Source organism: Monomorium pharaonis, chromosome 4 (assembly GCF_013373865.1).
Source record: "Monomorium pharaonis isolate MP-MQ-018 chromosome 4, ASM1337386v2, whole genome shotgun sequence".
NCBI lineage: Eukaryota > Metazoa > Arthropoda > Insecta > Hymenoptera > Formicidae > Monomorium > Monomorium pharaonis.
The window spans coordinates 1,887,668-1,901,536 of NC_050470.1; the positions used below are offsets into that span (position 1 = coordinate 1,887,668).

Genomic DNA, 13,869 nt, shown 5'->3' on the forward strand with positions numbered 1-13,869 from the left:
ATTACGCTTTTTTGATTCTTTGTTGTTCACTTACCTTCTATTTCTCTGTTCCCTTTTTAATTCAACTTTTTAATTTCAGTGCGAGGAATTTTACACAAAAACATATTATGTATTATTCAACAATGAGCGAGGAACGTGTACTATTTACATTGCCTCTAAACAAATCTACATACTATATATATCCTCTATTAATAAATTATATATATGTACAGATAAAAAGTTTTTTTAACTAGACGAGAAGTTGCATCATGGAAACAAGACAGTTTCCAGGAATGTTGAGCTTATGACTCTTTGATTAATTCTATGAATCTTTGATTGATCTGCTGTTCTTGTTTCAAGAATCATCTTCGCTTTTCTCCGCGTTGTTTGTACTATTGTCGTGATTTTTGTACGCCGAGAAGAACGCCAAGGCTTTCATCAGTTGATAGCTCTTGCTGATAGGTATATTACTATCATACAAGTTCTTTGAAGATTTACAATCTACGTAGAACCACCAGTTGCACTTTAGAATCGTTTGGTCGAACAGCGTTGATTCCGGGCATAGGAAACTCTTCATGATTAGGCCATCGTCCGTCAATGCGCAAACGTGAAATACCTAATCGCACGAAAATTAATTTCAAGAACTTTTAAAACAGCAACAAGTGTTGCATAAAATTTATTAAATAACATTTTTTTTACAAATTATTTTAATATAATATATTTTTAAAAGTCTTACCATACATCCCAAATCTTCGTCAGCATAGAGACCTGGAAAATGTTTTTGATCGCCACAATAGAAGCTCGTATCCGGCAGGTCTACGCGACTTGCGAAATTGTCGTCGAAGTTCTTATCATATCCAACGGGATAGTATTCCCGCGGCGCATTCATCACTTTAGTAGTTCCGGAAGTATATTTATTACTGCAAAGTTAAATGTTTCTTTCTAGTGACTTAGAATAAAATTATAAATGAAATGTTAACTTAAATAAATTAAATAGGTGAATGAAATGTTAACTTAAATAAATTAAATAGAGAGGTAAACTACTTTTTAAATTAATTAAAATTTTATACACAGATTCTTGCTGCTCTAATTAACTGCAGTTAATCTTTTTTTCCGTATGCTTAAGAAAAATTAATTAAATAAATAAAAATTGGAAATATTAATTAAAAATTCTTTACTTTTTAAGAGGTGCGATTGTAGGTGTTGTGGTGGTACTGGTACTTGTAGGTCCCTGTTGTTTTTTAAGAAGCTGTTGCTGTCTCAAAAGAATTGCTGTTTCGAGAGCTTCTAGAGTAATATTGCTTGCTTCTGCGAGGGCTTTCAAGGAGGTTTCCATCCCTTGGATGGGAGCCAAGGAAGGTAAACTGTTTGGTAGTGGTAAAGATTGTCGTTTTTCATTTTGTTGAAGCGTTTGGCCGGCATCAGTTGCAGAAGCAGGCTGCAACGAAAGCAGTGTCATTTCGTTCACTGAAGCAGCCATTTCGTCACTTGGCAAAGGTAACTACAAAAATAATAGTAATATTTAAACTTATAATCTAAGTATATTTTTATCTGATTTATTCTGCAAAATACAGTACAATGTATGTATCGCAACTTCCACAATCTTTCTCTGTTGTATGGATTGATCAAATTAAGAAAATTAAAAAAATCAATACATAATACATGATATAAAACTTAAAATATTTTGTGCTTAATAATTACAACAATAATCATAGTTAATATAAGAATATTAAATAATATTATATATTTGTGATAAAGTTTTAAGAAAAATTATTATAATATAAATACAATTATACCTGCGTAAAATCATCTTTCGATACTTCGTTGTCGGAGTCTTGCAAGAGGGTGCCACCACCACCAATTCTGTTTGTGAGTTTTACCGACGATTGCGGCATCGCGATGAAAGGTGGCAAGCCAGCGCTTGACGAGATCAAATTTGTCGTTGCCTTTGATGATGATGGAAGGACTTCGGACTGGACCATACCAACTGGCGGAATTGCGGCGATGATAGGTAGTTTCGGCATCGTTCCCGCAACTGCTATCACTTGTGGCTGTAACTGTAAAGAATCGAAAAATATACACAGACAAAATTATAGAGACGAACAAAAGTGCTATATATGAAAAATATTTAATTATTAATTGTCTAGAAATCAAAGCCTGCAGAGAGAAATTTTAAACAGAGCATGCTGTTAATTTTTGATGGCAACAAATTGCACATAGAATACACGTTTGATGATATTGGTAAATTGTTATTGAAAATATAACAATGTCTGCTAACGTACTATATCAACGGATAAGTAACAAATTGTAAACTAATCGAATTGACTATAGATCTAATCGATTTGTTGCCATTCTACTAACAAATTGCTATCTGGGTAAATTAACATTTTTATAATTAATCGAGAGTAAATCAAAATAGATCCCCACTTGATCTTTCTTGTTTTCTATCGCCATAATCTGTTGCCGTTGCGCGAGTATTTGTTGTTGCTGTTGTTTCTGTTGTTGCTGCATCTTTTGTTGTTGCAGTTGCTGCTGCCTCATAGCTTCTTGCTGCTGTAGACGTTGTTGTTTCAATATTTGTATTGCTAAGGCCTCCTGTTGTATTCTCTGCTGCTGCTTCAGCTTATTTTCTTGGTGAAGTCGTTCGTGATGCTGGCGCAGCGCTTCCTGCTGCATCGCCGACATCACTGATCCTGTTTTAAGAGCTGTTGCATTCACTATCAGTTTCTGACGTTCAGGTTGCTGAGTCATTGGTCGGATTGTTCCGATAGGCAACGGCTTGAAGGGCGGTACTACCTGACGAGTATTTAATGAGCTTGCACGCGTTTCATCGCGAGTATTTGCCTAAAAAAAAAATTAATATTTAACATTGTATGTGACAAATTGTACGTAAAATGAAGAATGAATGTCTGAATCTTAAATTTCTCCTTTCTTAGACATTTTTAGACGTTAGCTCTAATAATAAAGCGTAGATCCATAAACTGCACTTTGTGGAAAGTTGCATGACGTTCAATCGTGTATTGCCTGAAGAAATGTCAGTAAAATCGCAACGTGTTGTATAAACACGATATATGAATACCGGAGCGACATTCACGCACTAGTTGTGACAAGGCCGATATAGGTAGATCTCATATTTTCTTATAGCTAATGTAGAAAAACCGATCCATCTTATTCGATCTCCGACCTAGATATTTCTTTCTCGAGGTAAACAAACCATCAATATTTCACAATTGCTTCAGTAATTTCTTTCCCGTTAGAGAGACACAATCAATAAAAGTGAATGTGATCGCTAAATATATTTGCATACAAATTGTTGAAAAATACTTAACTTATACCGCAGTAATATCATACAACTTTGATTTATCGAAACTTTAATTATTATTGACATTTTATTATAAAATTTTCAATTAGATTTAATTATATAACCGATTAAAATTTTGCTATAAAAATAAAATTTAAGCTAAATGTCGGTTGTGAAATAACAGATGCACAAAGTGATTTCTCCGAGCGGCTACGAAATGAAAAGTTAATAACGGTAGAATATAATCCTATGATTATTATTGATCGTTACATATACCACGAGAGCAAGAGGCTGCATTGAGAATAGATGCAACAGATTAGATTGCACATTGTGGAATGGTCAAAGCAGATTTCCAGAGGGGATATCGCTTCTATGAATAACGAGTGAACGCTTTCGCGCTGATCCCTGGGCTCCGGTCTGCACAGAACTTTCCATGAACCGATTTGAGTGTGGCTATCATTTATGTCGTGACATCTATTGCCGTATACAGGATGTTCAACCCGAAAGTAATGTGTATAAGCGAATGTGTTAAGTTAATAAGATCAGTTGTTGGCACATAGAGCTTCGGGGCAGGAAGGAAAGTAGAAAATGCAACAAATAAACATAAAATAGACGACAAGCGAAAGTAAAATCGTCATCCTATTTATTCGCTTCATTTAATCCATCTTTTTGTACTTTATTTTATAGATATTATTCATATAAATACTATATATATAAATTTTTTATATACATTGAATGTTTTTCACTTGCTGATATGATTCAACAAGCATAACTAAGTTATTTAAAAATTGTACTTTACTTACCACATTCAGAGGATTAAGTACGAGTCCATTAACTTTGTTCGATTGCACGCTTCTTCTTTTTGCACTTTCCAAATTGGAGAGCGATTGGCTAAAGCCTAGCTCGTCTCCAATGGAAAATCCTGTAAATAAGCAAAGTTGAATTAATTTTATTAATTATAAACATTATATGCGAACTGGAAAACTTATACATTTTCAAATAATGTTGTGAGAGCAATAGACTGCGATTTAATTTATTTACAAAGAGAAGAAGACGGCACTATTGTAGAAAGCTTTCTATAAGTGTGTTAAGAGAATAGAGAGACGCGCGCAGTAAAGCGTAGATATACATGAACAGAGTCAGTCAATATAGGAATAATAGATTTTTTAATTTAAGCCCATTCCCAATGCATTTCAAATTTCCTTTTCTCTAGTTATATTTAATTCCTGTAATTTATTTATAGTTATGTATACATAACTTGGCAAATTTTTATACGCTTTATCACAATTTTTTACATTTATCTTATTATTATATTAAAATTTTTGTAATTTACAAATACAGATTTGAAATTATATCTTTATTTATACAAATATAGCCTAGCTATTTAACACTAACATATATATATAATTGCTCAAATGAAACGCTTGTAAACTGGTAACTGTTGAAGTCGGTAGATATTGTGCAAAAAGGCGTTGCGTCACTTTAGCGCCTAGCAGGTCATTTTTGCACTGTCGACATTTGATCTTCAATTATTAAATGCAAATTGTGTCCTCGTCGAAGAGGTCTTCTTTTATGAAGATATATGATGAATTTTTAGTTAACAACTAGGCCAGGCCAAGGCGATGAATAAATCATTATGCTTTTTCAATGGATTTTTAAAAACGTGAAACCGCGACATCGATCAAAGGGTATCATTCAAAGTTGCGTCCACAGGTTAAGCTATTACGTCAATGCAGGCCTACGTTTATTTCACAATAATTTTGTTATTAACGCTGTTGCAATTTCCGACATTAAAATAATTAACTTACACGTGAATCTTATTTGCAAAGAATTAATTAAGATTAAAAAGAAATTTTACACAATAGTAGTTGACGTAAGAGAAATTAGATTGTAATGAATAAATAAAAGATATTTTTGGAAATTAATGGTAAAATAAAATTGTATATTTAAACTGCATTTGTAATAATTAATAAGAAATAAAAAAGTAGAGAGTTTCTAATAAGATATTCAATTTGATTGGCTGTCAGGTTATGACATTACGGTTATCTCAATTACTTATTACATCTTTCTGATCAAAGAAAATCTTATGTAATGAAGGCGATTGGATACATTTTCCGTGACACGATAAACTCATCCATTTGCACGCAAATCACGCACAAGCAGGCGACAATTTTGACGTAATAACTAAATAACTTTGTTTCTCAATTGTTTGGAGAAAAAATATATATATGTAATAAATATGTATAGACGAAAACCGGTAGAAATTTATAATTCTTGAACTTTGACAAAATAAAATGATTAAAGCAAGTCATATTTAATTTAGAAATCACTATCGACATTTGCATTTACTACTTGCACGAAGAACGTTTCACAATCTGTGAAAGATGAGTATATTTGAACAAAGTTTGTTTCATATATAAATGTCCGTTTAACTAGTTACTAAGTAACTTGTTATAAATAAGAATCTTAATTCGTCGAGGAGCTTTTATTGCAAACAATTCTTGCAAACAAAGCGAGCAGTATGTTACAAAACCTCTTTACAGTGATATGACTAAGCAATTTACGCAACATATAAAAAGTTACTCTAATGCAATGCGTTTATTTAAAAAAAGAACAAGCATCAAAAGAAAATGTGTCAAAAGCATTTTAATTAAAATTTATATAAAACATTATAAGATATTATAAAAAATCTCATAAGAGATAGCTTACTATATATATAAAATTTTATTTCTTTACTTTACTTTTATACATATATATACCTACAGATTTTATAATTAAAAACATGTGTGTAATAAAATTTAATGTCTTTATTAGCAAGTTAAATATTCTTGGAAAGGATTTACCAATTAAAGGAGTAACTTTATTAGCTTTGTTAACACAGATTTAAGATATGAATATGGACGAGATTTGGCCGATTTACTCGGTTCACGCAATAATTATTTCTTCTCAAGGCCGTTCATTTTCTCTACAATCTCCAATGTAAAATTAACCGCACTAGATCGTAGAACCAATCTACATTAGTAAATGCGAATATTACATTGACGATTGTGATCGCTTCCATATTCAACTCACCGAGGCCGACGTAACCCTTAACACCACCCAGGTTTCTGACACGGAACAGACCGGACTTTTTGAAAGCGCAGTTTAGAACAAAACCAAAGTCCGATTGAAATACACACGTGCCTAGTGTCTCTCGCCACGTACATCCTGCAAGCAGAACCGGAAGAAACAAAGCCATGGATCGTTCCTTTGATCCATCCGGAATGACAATCGGCGTGATTCGTTGTGCTGATATTGTTGATGGGCACAGTTAGATGAGTCTTGATGTATCATTGTCTCAAGCTGAGTGTTACATTAATGAAGTTTCTCAGGCTGTTGCATGCATTTATGTATATTTTTAATGAAAAAATTTTGATTTGCGTTGTTTATTTATAAATTAACTAAAGAATAAAAAAAATTTACATCTGTTAATATAAATAAATTGTAAATAAATTCTTAAGAAATTTTTAAGAAACGGTTATTATTTTATATTTAGATCTTAAAATTATAAATATAACAATTATTACTATTATTATTATTTTGTGAGTAAAATAATAATATAATATTATAATTAAAAATGCGTAAATATAGTTTTATTTTAATAAATAATACTTGAATAAAAATTAATTCTAACAAATTGTTGAATAATTAGGTACATGTAAACGTATATGTAAATTAACAACTGCATATTCTGTGCTATTCTTCGTCGTCTGTTAATGTCAATTTTTCATAAGATGTACATTTACATATATAATATTTGCTTGGCAACCAAATAAATTGAAAAATATTAATATTAATATAAAATATTAATTTTAAAGTACGTCTAAAAAAATTGTATCCGCAATCTTTATTTTTTCTAAGTATGTTATGTTATGCTTATGTGTGTCAAATTGTTTCTAATAAATTTTGTTAATAAACTGATGCTAACGTTAGAATAATTTTTAAAATACCTTAATTGTGTATTATAAATATTATTAAAATTCTTAACAATATTTTTAAATTATTAATAAATTATTTATATTTATTGATTACTTTTATTTTTAGTGATGTAGAAATATTGTGTTATGTAAACGAAAGTAACTATAAATCTTAACTTTGCAATCTCTTTTCTCGAAGATTATTTTGAAGATGAATAGCTTTGTCGCAGTAACCACCACAAAAATATAATAGTGACTTATGTGTTTTCTCTTTGTTCAGACATTATGAGGCAATAAACGGTTGTAGGCCAGGTGCCATTAAATTATCCATCAACAATATTTTGTAGTACCCATACAATTTCTATTGTTACTAATAAATTTATTCATTTTTATTAATAATAATGTGCCCCACACTTTAATCGTAATTTTACTGCTCATTTAAAGACGCGGAATAAGCGGTTTTGCTAAAGTACCTAATAACTTAGATACAAATCTGAAAATAATTTTGTTAGACTATCAAAATAATTATGTAGGACTGCTTGCTTAAATTAGTTGTTATAATGTCAATATTTGTTTGTAATATTATATTATTTTGTAATTATGTTAATGGTTCAATAAAACTATTTTTGGATCTACTAAATTTTAGAAAAATTGTTTTTCCATGTATTTCTTGCTTATTATTGTGATAATGATTATAGAATAACTATCCAATGGTTGCAAATATCGCTTAATTATATTAAAATAAACTATACATATGAAATAAGTAAAAGTACTTTAACCTTTGTGAAAGGTATTTCCTGAATTTATTTAAGAAATATTTGCCGGATTGAAGGCGTGCCGTTGGGCCATAGCCTAGTGACCCACTTGAAACCTGACTAAACGTTAGCTTGACCGAACATCATACATTACATGGTTTCCACGTGGTGAAACTGCTTTCTTATTGACGCCAAAATTATGAGAATCCTCCTCGAATTTCTGAATTTTAACTAAATGCGTCATGATTTTGTTTAAATATAGATATTAATCACAGCAAAGTGAAAAGATTTTTGTTATCAGGCAATTATTTAATATTTGGAAACATGAGAAAAAAATATTATAAAAATAATAATTAACTAATTAATTAATAATAGAGTGTTGTTCACAGGCCAGGGAAAACCGACAACTGAAATCCTTTTTTTCTAATTAGAGGCAACCGGATGAGAAATAACTTCATGAAAGAGATTGTGTAGACAACATAAAACGGACAGTACGTAATTTGTTATATTGTAAATGAAATTTATAATTCAGAAATTGATAATACGTTGTCTGTTAATGAATTTCCTTATTGCTATATACCAAAGGGAAGCCGGAACGATCAGTTCTGTTCTCGCTTCGAATGTATTATACAATCGCGTATTGCACTGTGACGCACGTAAGTCTACGAAATGAGTGACGTTTCGTAATGTGAGAAATTATCTCTGAATAGAAATTTTACCGTTCCAGTCCGATAAACGGATGTAAACCCCGTTTTTTTAGAGCACTACTGCTAGTAACGACACATCGCGTGTGTGTCATTCATGATAGTGAAAAGCAAAAGAAATCAAAGCTGGAAAATTTCACCGTGATTCGTGATAAATTAGATGCTGTCTACACAATCACACTAGCTATATTCAAAATAGCATTCGCAGTTGAATGTATACGTATATATATATTTCTGCACATACATATTCCGATTAGAATATGAAAATCGATAATATAAAATTAATGTTATAAGCTATTTCAATTGTAGTATACAAGCTGCTTGGTAAAAGAATATCAGCAAGATATATTTATCTTGCAGTAAAAGTAAATGATTAATAGCCGGATCGAATGTTCTATCAAAGAAACTTGTTTTGAAAGGACGTACTAGTTAAAATTATTTGCAGTGAATAACCAAAACGAGAACGATGACGTTTGGTACAGATCTCGCACATACTTTCACTGTTTCGTTCTTCGAGGGATTCCTGATGCAATCGAGTCACGATATGATTCTTTAGTTATTGTTATGTAGGGTTTTACGAACGATGGCGAAATTCACTTTTTTTCGCTTAACCGGGATTCTCCTTTTCTAACGACATAATACTGATTGTATACGGGCGAACCGTGAAATACTTTCCTAAGGCTGGCCTTCACCTTGACTGCCAGCCGTTCCGATAATGTTACCATATTATCTCTGCTCTATCATCAGATGCCGATTACAGAGAGAAAGAAAGAAACTCGACGCGAACAATGTTTAGAAACTTAGCCTCTCTTTTTGCAGATGCCAGGAATTGTCGACATAAACTAATCATTCAATGATAAAATAAACATCCAACAATCCATTAAGTTGTACATAGTGACTTGTCGATCGTGATCATTAATCAAGGTAAAATCGCTCAATACAGGAAAGTAGATCAATTTTATTCTTTGGAATATGTTTTTTATCGTGGCATGTATTCTGAAGAACTAAATAACATAATCTGTAATTCAAATATATTGCATTTACTTATTACTGTATAAATTGTTGAGTACAAATAGTTTTTTTTAAATAAAATATTAAATTAAAAATAATTAATTAACGAATAAAAAAATTTGTCTTTGTTATAAATTTAATAACTTTAAAAAAGTAACTGACGTCAAATTGACGAGAACACTACATTGTTGGACGCAACTAAGTAGAAAGTATGCACACAGATGACATTTACATAGGCATGTTGGCCTGATTCTCCAAATACGCATCCCGTCAATCTTGGTAAAAGGATTATCGACAAAAGCAACAGGTGATTCTTTTCAAGGCAGCATAATTTTTGACCGGACGTGTGGTCATTCAAAGTCATTAAAAACGGTACATTATCCTATTTTTGTGTCACGTACCGCTCTATTGAGCTTAAAGAAATAGATAGCGACATGTAATAAGTAAATAATTTATTGTTTACAAATAAAAACCATTGTATAACAATTTTAAGATAAAAACACAAGCTTACATATTTTTACAGTCAAGTGTATGATGCGTTTCTTAAAAGTATGTTGTAAATCAAATAAATAAAAGTTGTTCTATATAGATTTAATAATCAAAATTTTTACAATAACTAAAATTTTCTCTATTATCAGCATATTTACAGTTCAGTAAAATGTAAATGACAAGTTAATTTAAAAGTTAGTTAATACAGAAATAATTAACTTCGATTGAACCACAGAAAAAAATGTATGTATATTTCATTTTAAGGCCAAATTCTGAATCTAAAGAACTTGTATGTAGTTATTTTTCCATTCATAGTTTTGCAGATGCATAAATACGAAAGCGGTTTTTTCAATGATCCTGGAGAAAGCTTTCACGTGATTATCTTTAATTACGCGTCACATCCGTTAACATGTTAAATTTATAGCACGTATAAAAAATGCTTCAATATCTTTCACAGAGACTTCGACAAGTACGCGCGTTTATTTCTTTCTCTTTTCTTCTTCACTTTTGTAAAAATAATACATAATTATATAGTTGAAGCGAAGTTGACTTCGATTCCTTTCTCCTAGATCACTTTCGATCATCTAGTGATCAAAATTGCGTACTTTCGTCGACTCGCGCGCGTCCTACTCTATTTTTTTTTATTCTACATTTTGCGGCGCGTGCACCTAATCTTTTTGCACTTTCTAGCCTGCATCACTGAGCAAATCAATGACAATACTTTTCTCAATGCGATAACTTTTAACCATTTACACATTATGTATGCCGTTATAAGTGCAATGTCTCGCGTGAGAAACGTTATATGAATCTTTGAAACGCTTTTAATTTTATAATGCTGTCAAGAAATTACAGTCACATAATTTATAAATTACATTACATAATTTATAAATTATGTAATGTTTAAATTCTTTATTTAATAAAAAAAGGAAAATATTATTACTATCAAGTTTATACATATTTACACATTTACACATAACACAGCTTTATAAAAATAATTATAAATATAAATTTAAACATATTTTTTAAATAAAAATGATTATGCATATTTGTATAGTAATTAAAAATATGCAAAGATAAAAAACAATATTAATTGTATTTATAAATAATTTTGCAACTTTTAGATAAATTTTTTTTATAATATTCTATTCTAAATATTATTATAAATAATATTAATAAAAATTTGATAAATTTTTAAATTTACAATGTATACTAATTTCAATAAATAAAATAATAAATCTGCAAAATAGACTTTATATTTTTAAGATAATTATTAAGTCTATTTTAGAATACCATCATATACAAGAGAATTGGTTAATGTAGCGAAAGCCATGACTAATTATACAGTTTTATTATTTTTATTTACACAGTATATACACATATTAGATATACGATATGTACACCGACTGTTTCAATAACTTCTTTTCTGCTATATAAATGAATAATTTAAATGTTTCATGTTTTAAAAAAAATCTATTGTGTTTTTAACGTATCAAAAGTATATTTTCTTACATAAACTATTTTATACATGCTTATTTACAATTTTTACGAATATATTTAGAAAATTGTGTGAAAAACTATATTAATTACAAGTATTTATTACACATTATATCATTTATATCAAAAAATCTGTTATTTATCTTTTTCATAATTTTTATTTGTTTTCACAAAAATATTAAAAATTTTGATGTGAAAATAGGTCAAAGTCTTTAAGAGATTTCCACTGATCCTAACGCATAATGATGCATCGAGTGCAACGCACTACGGTATCAACCTGCAAGAAGTCTGGCTGCTTTTCACAATGCGCAACCTCGTAGTCACGCTCAGATCATTGCAGTAGCGTGAAATAACGGAAAATTATATTTTTACACAATTCACATATCTAAGTATAATACAACTTTTCCGCAAATTATATGTCTGCTTAATATAAAGTCACAAAGACCCATATATACAGATGCACTTTGTCACCGAGCGAGAAATTTCTTTGCTAGAAAGAATCGAGACTATTAGTATAGTAAGGAAGAAGTACGCTGATTAATTGATCAATTTACAATTTTACAGCGTGAGACGTGCAGTCAAGTTAAGAGTATAATGTATAGACGTCGAAGTTGATAGCACAGAATAAAATTTATGCAGTTCATACAAGGCGCAATAAAAATGAGAAAAAATCCATAAATTAAATTGCCCATTTAGAAACGCCGATAGTTTTTACGATCGGCTTTCAAATTCTAATCTATTGCAAATCGTTGATTTAAAAGTTTACAACATATCTAAATATTACATTAAATAAAAATTTAAATTTATCTGTAGATATCAATAAGCAGTAAATAATCAACATGTCATTTTAATAATATTTTAAAATTTTTAATGGCGTAGTGTATTTTACAATGATTTACTTCAAATTATGTAAAATTGATTAAAAGCTTTTTTTGATTACTGAAAAATTAACTCCATTAATATTATAGTAAAAAGACGTTTTATTATTAAAATACGATCGTGCAAAGAAAAATTTGAAAACCAATGTTTACCGATAAATATCGAAAGAAATAATAAAGGTTTACATTTGTGTATATCGAACGATTAATGCATTAATAGCAATATATATATATATATATATATATAAATTATGTTGTAAAATTAACGGAATGTGCAACTTATACTTTGTATTTACTTGAAATAAAAATTTTTTTAGATTAACTTTATTAATAAACAATCGTTTGATAAATACAAATATTCTTTAAAAATGTAATTAAAACAATCCATTAATGAACGACAAATAACTGGATGTATTTGCACATCGACAGCTGCTGTCAGATCTGTATTTTATGTATCTTTTGCGATAGAAGTGGCGCAGCTAAACAATTTTCCAATTTTACAATGACATGTACCACAATAAAAATTTAAATTTTTAATTTTTAATTAACTTAAAATTTAATTATTAAATTATAATACGTTGATTTTAATGTAATGACTAGAAAATAAATTTGAATTGCTAAAGTCTTAATTTTTCAAAAATAGTTACATTAGCAACTTATTAAAAGTTTATAAAACATATATATTTTTCTTTTGTAAAAGATAAAGGTATGCAAATAAAAATAATATATTTTTTTTATGAAAGAAAAACCATCAGCCACATCACTTCTTTAAAAAAGAAATTAATTACTTACCGACAACCACGAAGAGAAATAATGTAGTAGCAATCTTCATTCTTGTCAATCCAGTTTTAATTATCACTAAATATCTTAAAGAGTCGTCAACCTTTGTAAGACGATTCAGAGAATCGTTAGGAACAAGGATAAAATAACAAGTGCCTTGCGATGTAATGCAAATACCTCGCGGAGAGAACTTACTTTTAGGCTGATCGAATGATTTTTTGCTGTGTATGATCGACGATCGTCGATGAGGAACGTGCGACAAGTTACTCGATCTCGCGGATACTAATAGTACATGGACATGCTCGACAAAGGCAAGCACGCGGGGCACTTTCAGACTTCATCTGGCTTTCAGGGCCGACTAAGTCCTGGGATCTTACATATCTTTCTTCTATACAAGAAGAACATTCAATAGTTTTTAACTTAAAATTTTATATCATATAATATGCGTTTCTTTTTAAATTTATTAACATATGTTGCCTTATTATTTATATTAATAAAATATTATTCTAAAAATAATTCTTT

At 29.8% G+C, this 13,869-nt stretch overlaps 1 protein-coding gene across 3 annotated transcripts; it reads right to left on the minus strand.

The window, feature by feature from the left end:
- Nucleotides 1–88: 88 nt before the first annotated feature.
- Nucleotides 89–13,625, minus strand: LOC105838815 (transcription factor SPT20 homolog). Of its 3 annotated transcripts, XM_012684663.3 has the most exons (9): nucleotides 13,543–13,625; nucleotides 13,360–13,450; nucleotides 6,353–6,487; nucleotides 4,084–4,202; nucleotides 2,407–2,823; nucleotides 1,776–2,036; nucleotides 1,158–1,480; nucleotides 716–899; nucleotides 89–595 (listed from the first exon to the last, which is right to left on the minus strand). In XM_012684663.3, exons 2-9 carry the CDS (start codon nucleotides 13,397–13,399, stop codon nucleotides 335–337), a joined length of 1,740 nt encoding a protein of 579 aa, XP_012540117.1. In that variant the 5' UTR covers nucleotides 13,400–13,450; nucleotides 13,543–13,625; the 3' UTR covers nucleotides 89–334. The 3 variants fall into 3 exon arrangements, with proteins under 3 accessions (XP_012540117.1, XP_012540118.1, XP_036141076.1); XM_012684664.3 differs by having other exon boundaries at nucleotides 1,158–1,417; nucleotides 13,360–13,625; XM_036285183.1 differs by lacking the exon at nucleotides 6,353–6,487 and having other exon boundaries at nucleotides 13,360–13,625.
- Between the last annotated feature and the right edge of the window lie 244 nt (nucleotides 13,626–13,869).